This window comes from Triturus cristatus, chromosome 8 (assembly GCF_964204655.1).
Source record: "Triturus cristatus chromosome 8, aTriCri1.1, whole genome shotgun sequence".
Classification (NCBI taxonomy): Eukaryota; Metazoa; Chordata; class Amphibia; order Caudata; family Salamandridae; genus Triturus; species Triturus cristatus.
The window spans coordinates 1,158,988,578-1,159,013,884 of record NC_140591.1 but is presented as its reverse complement, the minus strand read 5'-3'; the positions used below and the strand labels follow the sequence as shown (position 1 = coordinate 1,159,013,884).

The window sequence follows — 25,307 nt, the reverse complement described above, 5'->3', positions numbered from 1 at the left end:
TCTCTCGAGGGCCAGTGGTGCTGCTTCCCTTTTACCCCGAGGACTATTGGGGGAAAAGGACCTGCTGGGAAACTTTGGTTGGTTCCCCTAGGACTTCCATGGACTGGCCCTTGACTCTGCTACGGGTCCCCAAAGTCTGATTTCGACAGCTGTTTCGTGTCGGGCAGACCGTATCTGTGCGGCTGTCAGAATCTGACATCGTAATCGCTTGGTCGGAAACGTGTCCATAGATCTGTACGATTTGGCCCAGAACAACTAAGGGCAGTCCGAATCCTGCTCAGAACCAAATTGGACTGCACCGAACCGTTTCCTTGCATTGTAATCGGTTGTTCGGAACTGTATCTGATTTGGTCAGGAAACCAAGGTTCCATATCAGATTTGGGTAATCCGAAACCCGTTCAGAGCCTTGCGAAAGAAATCCTAATTATCCCTGGGTGTAGTACTCGGCTTCGCCCACGGAGTGTACGTAGCGCTGCCTGCTTCGCGGTTTACGAAGTAGGCGTAGCAGGCAGCGCTACACACACGCCAGGGCGAAGCAGAGCTGCCTTATTTTAAAAGGAGGGTGGGCGGGTGGCGCGTAGTGGTGCTACGCGGAGCGTGCGAGTGTGCGTAGATTTGCCCACGTAGCCCCACTACGCCCACTACGCCCAGGGTTAATCGTAATCAGCCCGCTAATTGTAAAGTCAACATTTTGTCAATCTTTCTTTCAGCGTATCCCTTCACTCCCTCCCCTCTCCCCCACCCGCAGTTCTACATAACTTCATGAAACTCCATATCAAGTCTAGCCAGGGCACTTTAAGTCAAATTGCTGACGGACTCTCAGTCTCTGCAGACATGTAATTTCTCTGTAGTCTTTGTCCATCTAGTTTAAAACAGAGTGTTGTACTGACAGAAAATATCTATATCAGATTTCTAGACAATCATTTGATCGGCATTCTATCCCAGATTTTTTTGCACCACTTATGTATCATTGGAGCATTCTTTGTTTCCATATTCTTACAATTTCTGTCTTCTCTTTATCATACATTTTTCCCAAGATATTGTGTTTTTTATCCCCAGCACTCTCAGTTTTGGATTTGTTGGACTCTGAAATCTCATAATCTTTGTAATTGCGTCCAGCGACTCTTTGCACAATATTGTCAACACTGGGCATGCCCACCAGATATGTAGTGGGTCCCCTTTTTTCACTGCATTGCCTTCAACACGTCTGGTTCATGTCTGAATCACTTATTCAACTTGGTCCCAGAACATCATTATTTTGAGCCTTGTTTCACTATGAAGTATTGATTTGTTGAATCTTGTTGCGTCCCTTCAGAAGTCAAGCTATTCTTTCTCAGTTACTTCAGCATTTAACATCTTTCCCATATTTTTTTTATATCTCCATTTTTGGGGTTTAGTGCTGTTAGAAATGGGGGTCTCCAGTTGTCAGAGGTAGGTACCTTTGTCCAAATAGGGACCCTGCTTCCTAGACAGGATAAGGGAGTTGCACTCCTAAAATAACCCCTGCTCATCCCCTTGGTAGCTTGGCACGAGCAGTGAGGTTTATCTTAGAGGCAGTGTGTAAAGTATTTGCACATAACCAACAGTAATACAGTGTAAGCACTACAAAAGGACACCACACTAGTTTAGAAAAATATCCAATCTTTTATATACTTAAGACCAGACTAAAAACAATAAAGAATCCACAATACAGTACTTGAAAAATAGATACTTTGCAAGATGTCATCTAAACTGCAGAAATACCTCAAAAACACAGTTCGTACGAGTCAGTAGCTCCGTCCAGGGCTACTGCGATGCTGCAAACAGAGTATAATCGTTCCAGACGACCGCGTCGATATAAGCCAGCAAAAGCGTGAACAGACTTGGTAATAGTACCTTTCTCGTTGCGGCATAAATGGGGGTGCGGGCTGGTCGTGGCAACCGTCGCGGTTGCGTTGCAAAATGGAAGCTGTGCAGGGCGCAGTGTCCTCTCGATGCGGTGCAGGCAGCCGCTCGGTGACGATCGTCCAGACGGCGTCGGTGAGACCAAGGCTTAGAGTGCAGGGCGAGACAGTGCTCGATGCGGTGCTGGCAGGTTGTAGATTTATTCAAATAACAGTATTACAGAAAGCGAGAGTTAGTTAATTAAGGGAATTAGCATAAAAACAGAGTCACAATGAATGCAATGTATCTTTAAGACATTAAACAAGCACAGTACATCAGGCAATCAAAATGTTAATGGTAGATAAGTCTAAATACAGAAATGGCTAGGAGAATCTAGCATTCTCCAAGCAACAGCCAACAGGAATGTCATAAAAGTATCTAAAGTCTCTCTTCTCGTAAATGCTTTTTTTTAAACCTCAGGAGAAAAGAAAACGCACAAATTCATGTCATTATATTGCGTAAATGGGAAGCAATAAAAATGGTACTTGCACAACACCAATCACATAATTAATTCAAAAACACAAATACGTGCACATTAATCTCATTGGCTGTTAAATGCATTCATTGTTTTATTAATGTGAATACATGAGAGAAAAAAATAACTACTACTGTACATTCATAACGATAGAGGTTAGCTCAAAGCCGTGCAGTGTTGCAGTACATGTACATGCCTTCCGGAGAGAGCTAGAGATGTTACTTTTGCACACAAGGACAGAGACCATGGTTTGCAGCTGAATTCCAATCATTTAAGAAAAAAAGTAAGACATATAAGCGTGTGCAGTTTGGGCACAAAAAATCATGCAATTTTCTGAAATGGGACGAACAATCTTGTTAATGCGGACTAGTAATGCTAACTAAACCAAACCTATATGAGGCAATATGTTCCCCAAAAATATTTTACTTCTTCAAGGTCATGCCTTTCAGCTCTGAAACCAATCTGGTAAAGTACAACGATCTGTTAGAGGGTTTTGTAGGTTCAAACCAGACACACACAAAACCAACTTACACTGTAATGTGCAGAGAGCATGATGCAATGAGCAGTGCAAGAGCATGGGGGGGGGGGGGGGGGGGTAAAGGGAAGGCCAGTATCACCAAGATCCAAAACGGTTGGATACTTGGACTCTAAAGTAGGAATATACCTTGCATTTGGAATGAAGTGTGACATTCCATTTGTGACTGGCAGCATAAACCTTTACCAGGAAGGCCAATAGACAACCTCCGTAACAGGTTCACAAGAAAAATGGACTGTTCCTCCCCACCATAGGTGGCTGGCACCAACCCAGACATCATGACCTGGACATGGGGCCAAAGGGTTACAGCTCCAGAGATGTTCAACCTTGCAGTTATCATGGGAAGTCTTTAATTTGTAAATGCCCTTTGATTATGATTGACATAAAGCACACCTGATCAGGTAATAGGGCTTAGTACGTAAGAGCTTTCTAAATTGATCCTTACTGAGAGCACCAAGCACAGGGTCAGTATTCTTCACTGGTCTTATCAAAGAGATGGTGGGTTAGGCACAATATATGTTTGTTTTCATTGCCATATGGCTGATCTCGGAAATGAAATTAATTGTACATATAGTAGACCTTACTTGCAGATGCGAAAAAACAGAGCTTTTAAAGGAATACCTTGAACAGTGCTGCTATATCATTGTGTAGTAATCTGGTTCCCAAGCACAGCAGGTATGACTTTCAATGGTGCATTTAGCTACGAAGAGGAACCTTTTGATATTATGATACCATTTAATTTATTTCTCCCCAGTCAGATTATGCCTGGTTTAAGGATTTTGCCACCATTTCTTCATATGAATGAATAATCTATACATTTAGATCTTACATTACAGTCTGTCTCTTAATATAGACAGGTTCTGTGCAAAAGCTTTGATAATCTGATGGTTGGTTGACCCAGACATTCTCTTTTGCTTCTCTGCCAGGACTTTATGCTTACCCGTTCTATGAGCTTTTCTTTCTGAATTCAAGTGCTGTCCATCATGCCAATGTAATGTAGAGAAGAAGGTAGGTGACCTGATGCAAAGGTGTGCCATAACACTCCCACAGTTGTGTTAAGTGTTTGACTAATCAATGGTCACCTTGTATTTGTGCTGTTAAATTTGCTCTCTCTAGCGCAGGATACACTGAAGAGACCTTTGTAAGCTTTGTACTGACAACCCACAGTGCTGGGAACTGTGCTGATCATCTTACAATCCGTATATTGACCACTAATTGTTTCATCACTTCATTTGTAAGGGAGATTTTTCACCTGGAGTAAGATGATGCTGGAAGGTCTTCCAGAAATGCAAACTTCACAGGCATTAGGAAAATTCACAAATAACTACAGGCCGAATAATTGTCACAGGATGTTATATGCAGGGCATATCCTTGACACTGCCACCTTAATTGGTGAGTCAAAAGTGAACCTTTTTGAGTGGGAACTCGTAGGCAGCGCTTAACAGCTAGACCCTCTCCCAAACTAATTTTGCTATTCGACCTTTTCATTCAGTATGTGGCTGGTGAGGTCAGTGGGGCCCATTCTTTGATATGCATAGCTCCTCGCTTTCCCACTTTTCCTTATAAAACAAGAGCTTCCTTTGTGATTTAGGAGGATTTTTTGAGCTAATGCATGGTGACACTCCATGGGAAACTCTATTATCCACCTCTTCCTTTAATTAGATCTTTCCCCTGAAGTGTATCTGTCTGTTTTTCCACTCCCACCCTCATTATGCAAAGCTCTCCCTCTTTTATATCATTTACTTGTGGGGCAAAATTTTTATTCATGTTGATTGTATTTTTGAAAATAAATTTGACATCATTTTTTTAAAACAAACGCTTCCTTTAACTGGTTTTAACCACGATCATTTAGCAGTGGGATGCATTAGAGCAAACAGGATATTGTTGCAACTGTATCCCTAACACAGCTTTCTTCTTCAGACTGTGCGTAAGAGCAGTCACAAGTTTGCGGCAACATGTCTGGAGCACACCTTCGAACTTCACACTTGATACAAACATACTTTCCACATAGACCACTTTGTAAACTCAGACTCACACAAACTAATCAAACAGAGCAGTTATTTCGTCCTACACTAGAAAATGCTTTGAGGTCTAATCAAGGATAGGAAAGCACTATATAAGAATGATACCGTACAATGCAATACTCGATTGCCAATTTTGAGAATAGTTTGTGTATACATTTTAGTAAAATGTATTTAAAATATGTATTTGGACAACTTTTAAAGAGAAATGCTTCACATGTGCCCTTTGATTTGTCGTTAATGTTGTTTGTTAAAATATGTATTACAAAGGATAAAACATTTTGTAATTGTAAGTATGTCTTATTTCACAGGGACAAAAGACATCAAGAAAGTGCACTACAGGCAGAAAATTACTGATTACATGGACAGGGCAGAACAAATTAAAAAGCATCTCGATCAAGAAAAAGAAGGTAGTTTCTGATTTGTAAATTTGTATACTATGCTTTGAAACGTTCGATTTTAACTGCACAAGAACAAAGTCACATCGAGTGCTTTCAGCACAATACTCGGGCCATAGGCCAGCTTGCAGTAGAGTAGACAAATGTATGTCCCGCAACCATCTGAAACTCGACATACCAAAAACATGCATTTTAGCCTACAGAAGATGGTCCAGTATCCAACCTTAATCCTGGCGTCTAGGGGTCATCACACATTTCTCAACTCTGCCAGTAAGTTCATGAACTCCAGGATCATCATGGACTATAACACTCATTATCACATCGGATGAATCGGGTATCCAGATTTTCCTTGTAGACCCTAGGTATCACTAGACATCTTTTTTTCCATTTCTGTGATTTGCACAATTAGGTGAAACTACCATTGATCTTGTACTGTCCTAGCTAGACTACTCCGACTAAACATGCCTTGGGTTTATAGAGGATCAAGCTCACTGCTTCCAGACTACTACTGTTCCAGACTACTACTGTGCTTTCAAACACACGGTTATAAGACAAGACCCTTCTCTCATTTAAGGTCCTTTGCATTATTCACCAAACACTGTATGCGATTGGTCTGACCTTTCTACATCACACACTTTAAACCTATCACTCCAAAGGACACCTCAGATTCAAAGAGACACCTTTACTGGTTATCTAGGCTTGCATGTGAGCTTTTTTACTACAGATCTCCAAACTGGGTCATACTTCTCTTCTAATAAGAAAGCTGTTAGTCCACCTGTATTCCTGCAAAGCAATAAAACATGGTTTTCGACCCCCAACACCCCTCATGCATCACACCTTGGTATCTGTGACGTTCCCAGGAAGAGAATACATACCACAACATCAATTGAATGCTACTAAATGCCAGTTTCTTGCTTTTGAAGGATACTCTAGAAAGCCCTAAGCCCAGTGACCCCCAAAGTGAAAACATTTGTCGACCTGACAATTTTTATGACAAAGCCATGCCCAGGTGAGTGATCAGTCAGCCGTAAAAGGAATGCAGTAACTCTCCAGCCCTTACAGACAACATCAAATGCTTCCTGCATAGAAGTACACACTTTACCAATCTTTACACTCAAGTCTTCACTTGCAGCAAAGTAAACAAGGTTTCCACAGCACTTTAGGGCCGCATTAGTGCTAGAGAAGCATTCTACAAATACACAGCACGATGCAAGGAATCGAAACTCTTGTTGTTCTAGGCTAGGACAAGAAAAAAGTCCGAAGTTCCTGTGCTCTTGCTCGGATGGCAAGAAGCTGGGCTGGCTGTAGAGGAGGTGCCCTGACAGAGAGGAAACATTGCTAAGGCCCAGCTGAAGGAGCCCTGCATGAGTGACCTGTCTGATGATAAAACTTACCTTGAAGGCAGGAGGATTTACAGTCCAGCTGACCTGGACTGGAAGCAGAACTAATTAAAGTACAAGAGGGTTCAGAATGGGCCAGTGGCACTGAAGTATTGCATCTACTTAGAACCTGAACACCCCATTCAACTTGCAGCCAAGCACCTGCCCTGTAACTGTGTAGTGATCTCCATGACCCTTACCCAGTGGTGAACAGTGAGTAATGATTCAAAAGATCTATTAAATTTCTTTTACGTTTATTGGGAACTGTACCGCCTAATTTTGAGCCAATGGGAAACAATAGGGTATTCCCCTTTTACCCAAAACTATCAGTGATGCGTCCATCTGCAGGTTTTCAAGAGTTATTATACTTGTAAGGTTTGGATTCAGTGTAGCTCAAGACACCTTCCTTTTTGGTGGGTGATACCATGTCCAGAGTGTGTCAGTGGACCTTTAAGTGCTCAGGACACCACAAAAAACACGATCACATACTGACTGTAGGAAGGTGGAATCTGACTGCATGGTTACCCCCACTTTTGTCCTGGTGTTTTGTTGGTTCTTGACTAGTCTGACTGGAATCCTGCTAATCAGGACCCCAGTTTATCTGCTCTCTCTCTAAATTGATTGCATGTACTTTACGTACGCTCCAGATTGGATACTGGGGTACCCTTATCAGTCCCTAGTATATGGTACACCATGTACCCAGGGCATAGGTACCCCAGAGGCCTCCCAGGGGCTGCAGCGTGTATTATGCCACCCCTGAGAGACCATTCAAACTGAAACCACAGGTCTTCTACTGTAGCCTGTGTAAGGTGATGCATGCACATTCTTAAATGGGCCTGGTATTCAACTTCAGCCCAGGCTGAAATTTCTAGATCATTACCCAACAGGCAATCTACAGGCAAGTTTGGGGACACTGCCACTCTCTTTGGGCCAGTGACCCCTCCCCAGCTGAGATTGACAATGGCCATGGGAAGATCTGTCCTGATACCATCAATGTTGGTCACCCTGTACTTAAACTCAGGTAAACGTTGTTGAGGGGGTACTAGTTTCCCTGTCACCATGGTGACACTAGCCCCTGTGTCCCTAAAGGCCACAGCTTTCTGACCATTTATTAGTGGCTCCTGTCTGTACTTGCCCAAAGAATCAGGACTGACAGTAAAAGTGGCCATCAGACTGAGGAGGCCTGTGAGGGGGGCCTTTCTAAGCAATGGTCTACCTCAGTTCCACATGAGAACCCACCTAACTTTTTGGGTGCACAACTACCACCTGGGGGATTACTACTTGTAGTACCAGGAGGAGTGGTAGTATTGCTGGGAGGAACATTTTCCTTATTGCTGCCCTTTGGACAATTGGGATCATTTTTCCAGTGGTCTGGCTTTTTACAGACTAAGCAATAACGTTTCTTCTCAGGGGAGGAATGAGTTTGGGACCCACCCCCAGAAGAGGACTTATAGGGCACTGTAGTGGATTTATCTTTTGATTTATCCCCACATTTCTCTTGGTTCTTGGAAGAATCTTTATTCTTCTCACCACCCTGATTATTTGGCTTCACCCTGATTCTGACCCATTTATCTGCCTTCTTGACAAATTCTTGGGGAGAAGTCAGATCTGAGTCCACCAGGTACTGGTGTAAAAGCTGTTTTTGACAATTATTAAGGATCTGCTCCCTCATAATCAAATTGTACAATCCTAAAAAGTCAATCACCTTGCTGCCATGTCTCCAACCTTCGAGAGCCTTAGTAGCACAATCTACAAAGTCAACCCAGTCCTGAGTCTGTGTCTTCTGGGTGTCTCTGAACATCATCCTGTATTGCTCAGTGGTTAAGCCAAACCCATCAACGAGAGCACTCTTCAAGACTGTGTACTTATCAGCATCCTCTTCTCTTACAGTGAGGAGCTTATTTCTACCTTTGTCAGCAAAGGAGAGCCACAAGATAGCTGCCCACTGCTCCTGAGGGACCCTCTATAGTGCAGTTATCCATTTGTGGATGTCATCCCCATTCTGATAGGGAGGGACCATCTTGTTCAGGTTCCTATGATCACGAGTATATTCTCTAGTTCTAGAGACACTGTTGCTGCCACCATGGGGCTCTAGCCCCAACTTTCTGGAAGCTCTCTGGAGCTCTAGGGATTGCCTGTCTAAGGCCAATTGTTCCCTCTTGATCCTGAGTTTGGTCGTCTCATACTCAAGTAATTGGCACTTCTTCTCATAAGAGGAGTCTCTTTTATGAGAAGCAGTGGTCCCTACAGAAGTACCTAAATGATTAGATTCCTCAGAAGGAGATCTTGATCTTCTAGGTAAACTGTGTACTCTCCCTGGTGGAGGAAAGAGAGGGCCACTGGGGCCTTATCCCCCACCGGAAGGAAGAGCTGGATTTTAAAGGTTAGAATCATCTTGATCCTCCTGGCCAGGGTTTAAGTCCAGATCAAATAAGTGTTCACTTCCTGCTCTGTCCTCAGCTCCTGTCCCACCCAACTTGCCTGCCTCATCAGACCCTGGAGTCTTTCTGAGGTCATCTAGAAGTAATATCTCTATGAGGCGTTGAGTGCTAGCACTTCTCCCTGTCTTCAGTTTCTAGATGTGCACATATTTCTCAATTCTTGGAATGAGATACTATCATATCTAGTTGTCAGAGGCCCACTGGCTTCTGCCCTAGAAGACATACTAGTGTTATGTGGTGTTGGCACCTACCTAACCTCTGGGCTGGGGAATTCCTATTGCCCGACGCCCACGACATATTGTTTGTTGACAGGGACAACAAGTTTTTATTGTCCCTCGGACAAGTAGGCTCAACTTCCTGCAGCAGAAACCTTTCCCTGCACAGAACTCCACAATTCTTCTGACCTGCTTACAAAGGCGTTCTGATTTTATTGGCATAACTTTCTAGGATTTAATAGTCTTTTGATTCACTAACAATAATGCCCAGAAGTGCTACCCTCCTTTCTAACCAGAGCTCGAAGCACTGACATCTCTTTGAAGGTTGCAGTGCTGGCCTTGCTTACTCTTTTGGAAAAAAAAACCTCTGCTTACACGGTTTCATTCAGAGTGCAGGCTCCAACTCACAACTGCACTCTGAAGGCATGTAGGCCCGTCACCGTTTCTTGTAAGCAGAATGCGCAAGTACTGCCTTCCACAATAATCCTCTGTCTCCGAGTCTCTGCACTCCCCAAAGCCAGCCACGGTGGCCCCTTCCTTCAGAGGTCAATGCCCTTGTGCCTTTGGTGTAAAGCACGTGGCTTATCACAATCGGCAGCCAAAATCGTGGATGTTCTCACCCACACTGTGGCTATTACTTTGATCACTGGAGCTATTAGCAGATCACAACCCACTAGGTAAGAGTGGCAGCAAAAGCGTAGTAAAATATACATTCTTAAATTGCATTTGTAAAGATTAATTTTCCTTAACATTATGACGGTCGACAAATATTGTGCTCTGTCCCACGTCAAAAAAGTGTTGTCAAAATCCACTTTTTTGATGTGGTGCCTGGCGCAATATTATATCATGAAGTTTATGGAAAATTCATCTTTACAAATGCAACTTAAGCATTTATATTCATATATTTTTAAAAAGCTGTTGCTGCCTCTCTTGCCTAGTGGATTGAGATCGGATAAAAAAACACTTTAAGCCTATTTATTTATGCGTCTGTTTGTGAGTATGGCTGCATTCTTGAATAGGATTTTGACACCACTATTTAATATTTTAGTGAATTGAAAGCTTGTGAGGCTCTAAAGCTAAATCTACTGATTAAGGGAGCCCCACCAATAAAACCAGTGGCGTAGTGAACCCCTCCCTATAGCAGCTACAGCAGAGGTGGATTTTTTATGGGCCTCTCATCTGCAACTTGACAGATAAAAGATCATGATTAACTAAAAGGAAAAAAGAAGATGGGTTGCTAGAAAGGGAGAGAAGGATGGAAGAGGGGCAAATGATAGATGAGTGGGTGAATGTATGGGTGGATAAAAGGATGGATATATGGGTGGGTAAAAGGATGTATGGATGGTTGGGTGAAAGGATGGATGGATGGATAAATGTGTGACGGAATGGGTATATGAGTGGATGAAAAGATGGGTGGGTGAAAGGATGGGTGGCTCTGTGGATGGGAGTGAAAGAATTTGTAGATGGGTGGATGAAAGGTTGACAAAGTAAATGGAAATCTGAGATGGATAGATGCATCGGTGGTTAAAATGATGGCCGAGTAAATTAAAGTCTAAGTGGATAGAAGGATGTCATAGTAATTTAAAATCTGAGAGGATGGATAGATGGCAAGGTAAATTAAAATCTGAGAGGATGGATGGATGAATAAAGGAATGGCAACAGGAACAATTGATGGCTGAAAGGCTTGATTGATGGGTAAGTCAAATGATGGATGCATGGGTGGATGGATGCATGCATTAATAGTGGATGGGTGAACAGATGGATAAGTGTATGGAATGGCCGATGGATGGAATGTGAGAGTGAATAAATGAACAAATAAATAGATGACAGGATGTAAAGGTGAAATGGTGGACATGAGCAGATAGTTGTAGCATGAAAGAATAACGGATAGATGCTTGGATGGAAGTGACAAAGGAGTTTTAGGGAGGTTCGAGTTCACTTTCATCACTTGCTTGATGCTGTCAGACAATTGGTTAACTTGGGGGGGTATTTTAATTTTCTGGCTACTCCCTTGAATAAAACCATCAAAGGTATTTTCCCTTAGCAACATAGTACCACTGTAAATAACTCACCATAATGATCTCCTCTTATTTATAACAACCCCACCTTCGCATCACTCAGCACAAAGAGGATACTATCTGTGCTAATGGAATAAGCCTTGCAAGTGTGGGCTGTGCAGAGCTTGATTTGTGCAGTATACTGAAGATGCTAGGAACAATAGTAATGCAAGGTATCAACTATGTCTTACATGAGATCCACACGGGACCGGAGGTACACTGCATATGATCTTAAACCGTGACCTGTGCAGGAAATAAGCTGTATAATACGTATGCTACGAAAAACCGGATTAGGGAGTGAAGAGGTAGTGTCCTTTATGGGCACTGGAGGTGGATACGTCTCCTTAGGAATTCATACATAACAAAAGGATCCACCTCTAAGGAGGTTTAAAGGAATGCGTTTCCTATCTTGGTAGGACACACACAGTGTTTGCTTAAATACACCTCACACACCAAAAGGGCCCTTGGTGTCATGCTTCATCATAGGGGTCTTCCCGCCCTGCTGCGGGACGGGGCGTGCTACGACCAGCGACTACGCGGGAGCACTGATTTTGCAGTACTATGTGTGGTGTAGAGGTAGTGAGAGGAAGGGTCAGGGGTGGATGCGGAAAGTGAATTAAAAAGAACCTAGCCTCATGGACTTAAGAAACTTTAATAGGTCATAGAGGCTGGCGCTGTTAAAAAGGTGGTTCGGAGATGTCCTGCGTGTAATGTGTGGATTCTCCTGATCAAGTCCAACTTAGGTAAGGGAGTGTGCATGAGAGAATTGTTACATAGGAGGTGTAAAGTGTATGAGCTGCACTACAGTGGATATAGTTTTTCTAGAGATGAGATTTGTCATACCCATGGGTTGTGCAGGAGCTATGCAGAACACTAGGTTTGTTGAGTTTGAGCTTTACTTTGCATGAAGCCCACATGGTATGACTTGGAAGAGGCAACTAAGTAAATTGCATGTGTTGTGAAAGGCATGACCTTTCTTCTGGACATCTTTCATGACAAGTCCGTGTCTGCTGGAACCATAGTTCATTAATATTTTTTCAATGGCCCGTCTTTGAGGTTTTCTAACGGATGCATTTTTTCTTGCTGGCTTCCTCAAATCCCCTCTGAAACAAATTGGTAGTTTCTCAGGGAAATACTATAGTGAGAAATTTGCCTTTGTTTGCTAGAGGTATAGTTGCCCACAATGTATTGGGCTTGTCAGGGTGCTAATGTTTAAAACAAAATTGTGTAACATGTTCACGGGTCATGTGCATTAAAGTTAGGTTGAGTAGAGAATTCAAGTCAGATACATTCAAAAACAGTGAGCAGGAATCTCAGCTTGCATTACTGACAAGGGTTCCATTAAAAGCAAGTGTACAATTGTCTGCAACATTTAACAAGTTGTGGCTATGTGATCGGCTTCCAGAAGGCGCCTTCATTATATGCAAGTTTACAAAGGAGTGGAAGCAAGATTGGTGATTTTATTTTGGAAACAGACAATGTACCCCAAACAACGTGCTCCTTGAAAAAGGGATGAAGAGAGAAAAATCTTTTCAACTTTAAAATGGTTGTAGTGTGCAGAAACCTACAATGCAGAGTTTGAAAACATTAAATACCATTGCACTAAGGAATCATTTAATACATCAGCTTTGGTGCATGTCAATATTTTAAAAACAAAATAAATGCAAATCAACGTAAAACTACTTAAAAAAAAATAATTAGAGCCCCCACTTCTAACCGGATGTCACAAATGTGCATCCATAGATCTATTAAATTACATGGATGCAGAATTACGACATTCAGAAATTCATAAGAGTTTACATAAGTTGGCCTGGAAACCTACAACAGTTCCATGTTCCTAAGCACACTCTTTACAAACATAGAATGTATTACCTTTTTGAGGGTGCAGAGGGAGTTATAGAGGAGTTTGTGGTGCCGTTAAACATGTACGTTTCACGCATGCACACATTTGCACTGCAATCCAGGTCTGGAAAAAACAACTTTTTTTGCTAGTGAATACTTTTATAGGTGCAAATCCAATCTTTGTGTGTCTAAGCCAAACTTGCATATATTGATAGCTTAAATTTTGACTCTTTAACTAGATCACCTGCAAATTATTGCCAAACTATGAAGGTCTAAGTATTGGATGTATTGCTTGGTATATGATCACAATTCTAGCAAACCAGGGAACCAAAGTAGAGTGAGATGAAGGGAACTGTCCAGAAATTACAGTGTGGACAGTGTCAAACAGGGGCAGACTCCTTGATCCTCAGTTGGTAACCAAGGCAGTGGACTGCAAGTAGAATCTAAGTTTATTTACAGTAACATTTTGTAAAAATGAGTGAATGTTTACATATATAATTGTTAGGGTAGTCTACAAATCTCTTCCTCAAACTAGAGAGAGATCATCGAAACAATTAGAGCAGTGAACTTAAATATAATGAAAGTGCTGACATATTCAGTCTTACCATAACCTTGAGCAGAGCCCAGTCAAACTGAGATATGCAGGGTCTGTGAATATTCAAATATTTGACATAAAAACCTAGTGTGTTAAGAGTCCTGTACAATCAGAAAGGAGGCATGACCAGAGCAATGTAAGAATACAAATGCTGCTGTAAAATTAGCCCTGGCATAATCATAGAGGCTGCTATCTAAACTCTTATATGAGAATGCTGTCATAAATTGAAACCTCATTGTTTGGTACCAAATCGGACAAGTAGACTTTACTGTAAGGAACAAGTAGATTTTTTTACAGGACAAGTAGATTTCTGAAACATCTTGTCCTATGGACAAGAAGATATTTTATAAAGTTCCACACCCATGTAACCTAGTGGGAACTAAACTCTCTTGAGTTGGAGAAAGGGTGCTCTAGACCCTTGACTTACCCAACTCCAAGTTCAGTAGAACTTACTGTATTCTAGTCTTGATTTATATGTACCTAATACCTTTAGTGGTTTTCAGTTAATCAAGCAATGAGATTTATCCGGTAAAACAATAGCAAGCTTGAATGCCACCAATGTGAGAAGTTGTCCTGGTATATGCTGTGCACTAATTAAAGTGGGCACCTTGTACCAGTCCAACAACCCTTATTGATGATTAGGTTAAAGACAACCTTTATAGAAAGCTATCCTAGTGGTAGCTGCGGAGAGCAGCCTTCCGCCAAGTCTCGAAGGAATGTAAAGCAGCTTGCTTTACCAGATCAGAACCTCCTGAATGACAAACACCCTTCCTAAAGCATTATCAGCAGAACTATCCCCAATCAAAGAGTCTTGAGCAGCATTAGAAAACAAAATGGACATAAGTACTATAGAGATGCTCCTTATCAGGGCTGGCCTAAGGAAGGTCTCTGAAAAAAGCCAAAACAACAGAAGAAGCAGTGGAAAACATCACATCTCTGGTGTAGAAAATGCGTGACACTATGATCAAATTCCAAAATGCTACTCAAACACTGGAAGCAAGAGTGGAAGATGCCCAAGGAAAATCCCGCTGCAACAACCTTTGATTCCAAGGTTTCTCAGAAAGATGTGAAGGTCCATTGACATTACAATTTCTAGAGAACTGGAAAATCTGCGTCCAGGCAGCTTGTCAGAAATGTTATCCATCTAAAGAGCCCACAGACCCCTGGAATCTCCACTGAAACGTGGACTCTGCTGAGAGCAATCATAGCTCGATTCTTGAACTTTAGAGACCATGACGCAATGTAAAGCCAGAGTGACAAGGCAGAAGAACATGAGGGCTTCTCTATTCAAATATACCTTAAGTTGTCCAATGCCTCTGGAAAACATTGTAAACAGTAAAAAGAAGACTACGGGGAAAATACCTGAAAAATATGCTGATATTCCAAGCAAAGCTAATAGTCATCAAAGAGGGAAAGTTTCATTTCTTCATGTCTTCAGTGACAGCATGGGACTGATTAGAATGATGGAAGAGGCTGCATTGGAGAGGAAGGGGCCTGTCCCCCAACCCAAGCAAAGACCCAATATACCACACTGAGGTCAAACTGTTGAGTAGTAAGCATGGAGGTGGTACAAACTCCAAAACTTAAAGTAGTGGTCAGCAAAGACAAGACCTTAACAATGGAGTGACTAAAATACCTGCCAAACTTGAGACAGAAAATTACACCTCAGTGTTTTTACCGTGAGGTGCATTTTCCTGAACAGAAGTCCCGCCCCTTCATATATACGGAGGGTAGCTGGACTGGCAACATGCACACCCAACACTTAAGCTGGGGGGCCATCATGTGCCTATGGACTCGCTTGGATTGAGTGTGTTGGGAGGGGGGGTACAGGGTGATCTATGGAACAGTCCCCTACATTGTTATGGTTCGCCAGTTTGTTCATTTTTAGGTCTCGCCTACGCCGTGCGCATGCGCTGCATAGGAGAGAGACCTTTAGCCATCGGCACAGCTTTGGGGGCAAAAACGTGCACACGTTGCATTGCTTCCAATGGCAACGCGTGCACGTGTGGCGATTCCCTTGCGGGAGCGCGCAGCGCCGTATGGTGGCGCCATATAGTCGCAATCATCGTGGCTTGCTGCACGCTCCCACAAGGGAATCGCGCAGGCCCCTCCCGCCGTGCGAGGGGCGCGCTTGTGCTGGTTTCTTTTTGCATGGTATCACGTTTTCTGACGATACATGGACTGGTATGTAAACATGTTGTTTAACTGCTCAAGTTTTATGTTTTAATCTTCTTTTAGACGTGGCCGGTTTATGGTGGCTGTGTCGACTGATTATATGCAGGTCACATTTTTATGCAGAACGCTGTCTATTAAGAACAACTTTTGTTATGTGCTTTTTCCTCCGTCATTTGTCTGCGGAACTTTGGTAAAATATTCTGTACTATTCTTTTGGTGCTAGTGTGGATAGATCTTCGGTGTAAAAAAAAAAAATCGGTAGCAATCTCGCCTGGACGTTTTAACAAGAAATTACGTAATATGGCCACTGACACAACTAGAGCTAGCAGGCTTTTCTAACGACCCAATTACAGCTGAGTAAACTGAGGCCTGCCGAGAAATAAACTTTACTTTGTGCCTCGGGAGTTTGTCGTACAGTCGGTGAAGCTATGCGTTTGACAGATACTCGGCACTGAACATCAGCGCCCCTCTGTGCCATGGAGCAGGCCCAGCTGCGGCTTGTTTGGCTTCCAGTCAGATCTTGTTGGTAGCCAGGTGAGGACCGCTCAGCTTGGGCCAATATGCGGGCCTTCTTTCACTGTGCACGTCCTTGGTTGTTTCGGTTTCAATGTTGCTTGCTTTTCTTGTGTGGAGTCTCATGTTGCTAACATGTGTTTCCTTTCTTTGATTATTGTGGTAGCAGGCCGAAATGTATAGAAATAGATTCTTGATTTCATTTTGCACTTTTTCAGTACAATTGATAAATGCACTGTAGAAAACATATATTAAAAATCCCTATTGGCATGGAAAAATAACTGTTCTAATTATTAATATTGATGGGAAATTTAAAACTCATTAATCAAATTTGCCATACTTACAATTGAAAGGCGAAATTCAACCAGCTTTGCCAAAGTACCTTCATATTCCTAAATTACATAAACATGTATTTTGGATTCAAATACAGTGCAGTAAAGAGAATTGCACAGAAGAGGATTGTACACTAAATAAACATGAATCTATTTTACAATTGGCTGAGATCGAACGTTGATGCAGCGCCTTGAGACCCTTTATGGGTGAGTAGCGCGCTTTATAAATGCGAATGATTGATTGATTGATTGATTGATGCTCTGTTTATGTACATCCACTAAGATACGATATAAAGCAAAATTGATGCAAATGTGTAATGTTTTGAGGCAGACTTTGTCATAGAAGTTATCATCCTAAGATACTGTAAAAACAAGCCTTTACCAAAACCAATAAGTATCACCTTTTTAGGTCGAGCCTAGAGCCAGCGTGCATGGGCTGCTCAGCGAGGCTTATTGTAGAGGAGTAGGTGAATAGAAGCTCCGCTCACTCTCCGCCCATATTTGCTTTTGGATTGTGTCATTGTCTGTCCTAACTGCTGGCTTCTGATTCGTCGATAGGCTTGTTAGTCCCTACTTGGTACCACCTCCTCTTCATTTGTCACCTCCAATGGCGACTGGCCCCTTTACTTCGGTTGTTACACGGTACGTGTTTATTAGACTGTGAGCACTATTTCCTTTAATGTGGATCTCCTACTGCAGGCACAACATGCTTTGGTGCCTCCTTTACTCCCCCCTCCCTCCTGTTGTCCGTGCCTTCTTCCCCCCCCCCCCCCACCCTCCCGTTGTCCATGCTATCTCACCCCCTGCCCTCCCGTTGTCCAAGCCTTCTCCCCCCACCCTCCCGTTGACCATGCCATCTCCCACCGCCCGCCCTCCCCATGTCTGTGCCTTCTCAACCCCCCCACCCTCCCATCTGTTGTGATGCCTACCATTTTCAAAGCAATAGGTCACGCGTAAATGCAAGACCTATTGCATTGCAAACGCATGTTTACCTATTGGCTGTGCCTTTGTTTTTTGGTGGTGCTATACTGCATCAGCAAAAAAGAAAAATTCTTTTGATGATGCTGCATAGCAGCGACCAAAAAGAGGAAAGGAAAAAGGTGCCATTACGTGATATGCACATGAGTGCGTAGGTGTCATGATGCTCTAGGCATGTCATTCCTTAGGCATGCGTGATGGCATTTCACAAGTCCTAAAAAAAATGTGGGGGGACTAAGTTAGGCAGTATGTAAGTGACAACATGGCATGTGACATCACGGTACAGCATCACAAGACGTGGCTTCACAACCCATGACCTCACAGAAAGTGAAAGCACAAGAAGTGGAATTAGATCTTAACACCCCACACATGTTGGGCGGGTCTATCATGAGTACATTTGAGCGCATTACAACATTTAACAAATGAGATTTTGCATTGGGGTTGTGAAAAAAAGTGATGCAACCCAGACTCAAAATCTGCGCCTCAACTTATACATGGAATATTTAAAAACTCTGCCACAAATTAATAGGCAACAAGGAGAAATGTGGAAGTAAATCTGGTCTGCTTAATTGGTTGCAAAATCTGCATTTTAAAATATCTTACGGAGTTAAGGCACCTCCTTCTGATATCTTTGTGTGGTCAATAAATCTCAGGGAACAGTAATAATGGTAAGATAACTCTGGAGGTTTACGCATTTGCTGGAGAGATCTGTGTTTTGTCCGTCCCAGTTTTGACACAGAGATCTTTTGCTACTTGCAGTTCATAAAGTGTATTCCTTCTAATATAGCACATGGAGCTATAAAGGACATGTGACTCCTATGCCTTGTAACCCTCACTGTGTTATGTACAGGGCTGGCTCTAGGGCGGTGCGCCTGGTGCAGCCGCACCTGGCGCTGACCTGAGGCGGATCTGGCGGGGGAGCAACCTGTTTAGAAATAGCACAGGTTTTGAAAAGACCTGCTGCAGAATTCCATGTGTGTCCAGTTTTCAGGCAACAATACAAATGTCAAGATAACTCTGGTGATTAATGTTCCTGCTGGAGAGAGATCGGAGTTTTATCTACTGCCAGTTTCCAGCATGATAAGGTACCTCAGAGGGTTAATATGCGTGCTGCAAAAAACCTGTACCACGCAAATCACCAAACTGTGTTTTATGTGGTTCGCTCAGTAAGTTTCTGCTTTTGTCCCAGAGATCCCTTTGTTACTTCTAGTTCATAAGCAACAACCCTAATATACCACAGTGAGCTATGAACTGTCATCAAAGAGCTGCATGCAAACTCCAGGGTACAGGCTGGTCTGCTGGAATTATGTAGCAGGGCAGGACAGGGCCAAATTATGCGGCAGGGTTGAACAAATAATAAGGCAAATTATGTGGCATAATGTAGCACATTTTTTGATAGTATTACTTCATTATTTTGTTATTTGTAACTGTTAAAACTATCTGGGCATTGGTTGCACCCCATTTGTACCCTTTTAGCACCAACATTTTACACTAAGCAACAGAAAGGTGACCATTGAACCTTGGCAAAGGGACTTTGACTGTGCAGTGTTTTTTTGTAACTTTTAAACCGTTTGAGCTAGAAACTATTTTTGCAGATAGTGCACCAAATGATGGCTTACATGGCAGAGGTGATAAATCTATAATAATGGCAATAACTTTGTGGCAGCACAATCACATAATGGCAGTGGCACTGGGTATAGTTTAGAACGTTATGTTTTTTTCGCCCCAGTCATACATTATCCTAATGTAGCTAAAAAGGTTTCACTTGGTTAGGAATATATTATTATTAGTAAAGTCAAGAACTGTGATACGTTTAAAATTCTGAGTTTGTGCTTCTCCAAAACAAAATACTCTTAAAGTATACTGCCCACTAGCAGAAGCGACATGTCATATCAGTGGGGCCCAACTTATGTGAAAATAGTGGGTGGCTGCCCTCTACCCGCGTGTACCCCCCAACTTGTGCACTGCATGATGGCTTACACTCAAGCATGTGTCAAGCTGCGTGCACCTGCCTCTGGAATGGTGTGGGCACACCATTGTATTCTTTTTTTTTTTCTTTACCAATCCAAGATGGTGGGCGCCACTTGGAATGGTAATTAAGAAAAATTAAATTTCACAGCAACCAAGTGATTTATTGATAGCAGAGTGACTCAGCAGCTGTCTGTAATGCTTGGCACTTTGCAACCATTTTTTACTTTTATAATTGTGTTACTGTGTTATTTAACTCCCCAGAGTAGATACAGATGAGTTTTATTACTGTGTGTAGGCACTTTTTTCATCACACTGAATCTGGTGAGCAGCAGACTTCCCGGGTCGTCGGCGAGGCAAAACCACTGTTCCGCTCCTGTTGCAGCCGGTTTTTTCTTCGCTCCTGCTCACGTTGCTGGCTCCTTCTCACACCTGCAACCCACTCCGCAGGCTTGGCATCCATGCCATGCAGGACTTGGAAACACCTCCGAGGCAGCCGCACTTGTCGCCGATGGGCTGCCAAAGACCGGTTCCCGCTAGTTATAGCCGCCGGCCCGCCGCCACTTCTTGATCTGCGCAGGCCTCCCGATGACGACTCCTTGCTTGGAGCCACTGACCTCGCTGTTCAACCTGGCGATTCCTCAGCATGTTCCTTTGCTCCTCGCTGCCCTCTCCTGCTCTCACCCCGTGCTTCCGGTGCCATGCTCACTCTCAGTTACCTCCCTCAGATCTAACCCCACCGCTGCCCGTCCCCGTCTCTGCCCTCTCCTGCTCTCACCCCGTGCTTCTGGTGCCATGCTCACTCTCAGTTACCTCCCTCAGATCTAACCCCACCGCTGCCCGTCCCCGTCTCTGCCCTCTCCTGCTCTCACCCCGTGCTTCTGGTGCCATGCTCACTTTAAGTTACCTCCCTCAGATCTAACCCCACCGCTGCCCGTCCCCGTCTCTGCCCTCTCCTGCTCTCACCCCGTGCTTCTGGTGCCATGCTCACTTTAAGTTACCTCCCTCAGATCTAACCCCACCGCTGCCCGTCCCCGTCCCTGCCCTCTCCTGCTCTCACCCCGTGCTTCCGGTGCCATGCTCACTCTCAGTTACCTCCCTCAGATCTAACCCCACCGCTGCCCGTCCCCGTCCCTGCCCTCTCCTGCTCTCACCCCGTGCTTCCGGTGCCATGCTCACTCTCAGTTACCTCCCTCAGATCTAACCCCACCGCTGCCCGTCCCCGTCCCTGCCCTCTCCTGCTCTCACCCCGTGCTTCCGGTGCCATGCTCACTCTCAGTTACCTCCCTCAGATCTAACCCCACCGCTGCCCGTCCCCGTCTCTGCCCTCTCCTGCTCTCACCCCGTGCTTCCGGTGCCATGCTCACTCTCAGTTACCTCCCTCAGATCTAACCCCACCGCTGCCCGTCCCCGTCTCTGCTCTCTCCTGCTCTCACCCCGTGCTTCTGGTGCCATGCTCACTTTAAGTTACCTCCCTCAGATCTAACCCCACCGCTGCCCGTCCCCGTCTCTGCTCTCTCCTGCTCTCACCCCGTGCTTCTGGTGCCATGCTCACTTTAAGTTACCTCCCTCAGATCTAACCCCACCGCTGCCCGTCCCCGTCTCTGCCCTCTCCTGCTCTCACCCCGTGCTTCCGGTGCCATGCTCACTTTAAGTTACCTCCCTCAGATCTAACCCCACCGCTGCCCGTCCCCGTCTCTGCCCTCTCCTGCTCTCACCCCGTGCTTCCGGTGCCATGCTCACTCTCAGTTACCTCCCTCAGATCTAACCCCACCGCTGCCCGTCCCCGTCCCTGCCCTCTCCTGCTCTCACCCCGTGCTTCCGGTGCCATGCTCACTCTCAGTTACCTCCCTCAGATCTAACCCCACCGCTGCCCGTCCCCGTCCCTGCCCTCTCCTGCTCTCACCCCGTGCTTCCGGTGCCATGCTCACTCTCAGTTACCTCCCTCAGATCTAACCCCACCGCTGCCCGTCCCCGTCCCTGCCCTCTCCTGCTCTCACCCCGTGCTTCCGGTGCCATGCTCACTCTCAGTTACCTCCCTCAGATCTAACCCCACCGCTGCCCGTCCCCGTCCCTGCCCTCTCCTGCTCTCACCCCGTGCTTCCGGTGCCATGCTCACTCTCAGTTACCTCCCTCAGATCTAACCCCACCGCTGCCCGTCCCCGTCTCTGCCCTCTCCTGCTCTCACCCCGTGCTTCCGGTGCCATGCTCACTTTAAGTTACCTCCCTCAGATCTAACCCCACCGCTGCCCGTCCCCGTCTCTGCCCTCTCCTGCTCTCACCCCGTGCTTCCGGTGCCATGCTCACTCTCAGTTACCTCCCTCAGATCTAACCCCACCGCTGCCCGTCCCCGTCCCTGCCCTCTCCTGCTCTCACCCCGTGCTTCCGGTGCCATGCTCACTCTCAGTTACCTCCCTCAGATCTAACCCCACCGCTGCCCGTCCCCGTCCCTGCCCTCTCCTGCTCTCACCCCGTGCTTCCGGTGCCATGCTCACTCTCAGTTACCTCCCTCAGATCTAACCCCACCGCTGCCCGTCCCCGTCCCTGCCCTCTCCTGCTCTCACCCCGTGCTTCCGGTGCCATGCTCACTCTCAGTTACCTCCCTCAGATCTAACCCCACCGCTGCCCGTCCCCGTCCCTGCCCTCTCCTGCTCTCACCCCGTGCTTCCGGTGCCATGCTCACTCTCAGTTACCTCCCTCAGATCTAACCCCACCGCTGCCCGTCCCCGTCCCTGCCCTCTCCTGCTCTCACCCCGTGCTTCCGGTGCCATGCTCACTCTCAGTTACCTCCCTCAGATCTAACCCCACCGCTGCCCGTCCCCGTCCCTGCCCTCTCCTGCTCTCACCCCGTGCTTCCGGTGCCATGCTCACTCTCAGTTACCTCCCTCAGATCTAACCCCACCGCTGCCCGTCCCCGTCCCTGCCCTCTCCTGCTCTCACCCCGTGCTTCCGGTGCCATGCTCACTCTCAGTTACCTCCCTCAGATCTAACCCCACCGCTGCCCGTCCCCGTCCCTGCCCTCTCCTGCTCTCACCCCGTGCTTCCGGTGCCATGCTCACTCTCAGTTACCTCCCTCAGATCTAACCCCACCGCTGCCCGTCCCCGTCCCTGCCCTCTCCTGCTCTCACCCCGTGCTTCCGGTGCCATGCTCACTCTCAGTTACCTCCCTCAGATCTAACCCCACCGCTGCCCGTCCCCGTCTCTGCCCTCTCCTGCTCTCACCCCGTGCTTCCGGTGCCATGCTCACTCTCAGTTACCTCCCTCAGATCTAACCCCACCGCTGCCCGTCCCCGTCCCTGCCCTCTCCTGCTCTCACCCCGTGCTTCCGGTGCCATGCTCACTCTCAGTTACCTCCCTCAGATCTAACCCCACCGCTGCCCGTCCCCGTCTCTGCTCTCTCCTGCTCTCACCCCGTGCTTCCGGTGCCCTCTGCCTGTCCCACTCTGCCACAGCACCCTGCTCCCTGCCTCTACTCTCTGCCCCCCACCCCCCTCCTTGCTCTCACCCCATGTTTCCAATACCGTATGCCTGCTTAGCTCTGCCTCTATCTACTCTCTGCGCCCCGCGCTCTCACATTTTAGTTCTGTTTTATATTATTGTGTGTGAAAGTTTTAACACTTTTATTAGAACTTTCACATACAACAATATAAAACATAACTAAAAACGTATAAAATCCCGAAAGCGAGACCTATTGGCTATGCCAGTGCTTGTTATTTTTAGGTGTTCGTTGGTTTGCTGGGGGGAGCTGTTCACGAGAGGGAATAAGAACAGATAAGTGAAATGTATGTTTAGATAAACTGTACTGAGCCCCATATATAATATAATATAATATATATCTCACAGTAAGACTCTTTAGTGAAAAAGTCATACTGAGGAATCGCAAATTTGGCCTCCATGCACAGCAAATATCTTCAATGTACAGAGTAAAGATTACCTCATTTTGTTATTTATCCTCACTTGGTTGCCTGATGAGTGTCATGTAACCAATGATTCTAACTATGACGTATATGCAGACAAGCTTCAATTCAACTCTTCCCAACTGATTCCTAAACCTAGCCTAAAACTTCCAAATCAGTGTTAAAAAAAACTCAGATCCTTTGGGATTTCAGCGTTCAAAATAAAGACAAGAACAATAAATTATGACAGGTAATGAACGTGTCTCTGTTTTGATGTTGATCAAAAGGGTTGTTAGAAGGTACATTGTTGATTTATATAATGAACAAGGCAAGAAAATCTGTGTGGTGGAAAGCCATAGGCACATTTAAAAATACAGGCCAGAATTTGAGAACTAAAATAGAAGAGGATCTATCGGAGCAATTTGAGATGTGAGGAGATGAAAAAGATTAATGAAAGATATTGAAAATGATTGGAGCAGATGATAGACGACACTGGAAGCCTAATGGCAATAGCTGAGACAGTAGAACAACGGTGTGAATATTTTTTTTGCCTAGAGAAGTGAGGCAAGAGAGATTATTATGTGAATTTTATAAACGCTTAAAGCTGCATCTTTTAGAAATGGAAAATATATGAGTAAAGAATGCAAATGCAAACTTGGAGATTACATGCTCACTAATGGCAGGAGTAGAGAGGTAAGTGTAAAAGCAAAAAAAAAGGTCCTGGGTGAAGTAGATTGTAGGAGAGTAGGATCTGCACTTATGTTGCCCCCACTTTTTTTCTGATGTTAACACTAGTTTCTGGCTATAGTCTGGCTGGGCCCCTGCTAATCAGGGCCCCAGTCTCTCTGTTCTCTCTAAACAACTTGGAGTGCATACTAGATGCACTAGTGATTGGATACTGTGTTACTTTATGAGCCCCTAGTATATGGTAACCTAGGTACCAAGGGCATAGGTACTTCACAGGCCTACCAGGGGCTGAAGCATGTATTATGCCACCCCTGGGAAGCAGACTAAATCTGACACCACAGGCCTGCTACTGCAGCCTGGGTGAGGTAGTGTTAGCACTCCTCACTGAGGTATAGGTTCCTATATCTCACCATACACACACATATAAACCTATCAGTCACCCCTAAGGCAGGCCCTATCAATCCTGAGGGCAGGGGGCTTGGTTTACAATGTGAGGGGGTGCCGCTGCATGAGCAGGGCCCCTCTGCAGCTGGCAGAGTCTATTCTCTGTGGCTGTTTGTGGATGCGGTTAAACCATATACTCTTAAGTGCATTATAACCTACCGGTAAATGCTAACTTTGGAATGACTGCATCAAAACATGTTGTGTTTGGTGTCAAACAACTTGGAATCGTACCCCCACACCAGTAACTGGTGTGGGAGTATGATCCCACCCTTCTAGAGGGGACGACATGTACCCACTGTGGAAACACGGTAGAAATCTGGAAGAGCCCTGGCATCACAAAATGGATGCCACCAGCACAGACACTGGGCTGCCCTCCTGCTGCTGACTGAAACTCGCAGTGGAGGAGGCCCAACAATAGGCATCCTGTCACAGG

At 45.1% G+C, this 25,307-nt stretch overlaps 1 protein-coding gene across 1 annotated transcript in view; it reads left to right on the top strand.

The window, feature by feature from the left end:
• MITD1 (microtubule interacting and trafficking domain containing 1) overlaps positions 1-25,307 on the top strand; it is a 126,255-nt gene that overhangs the window by 29,178 nt on the left and 71,770 nt on the right. The window contains exon 2 of the mRNA XM_085622795.1: positions 5,266-5,364. Coding sequence (XP_085478921.1) covers positions 5,266-5,364 — 99 coding nt within the window. The remainder of the gene's footprint in view (positions 1-5,265; positions 5,365-25,307) is intronic.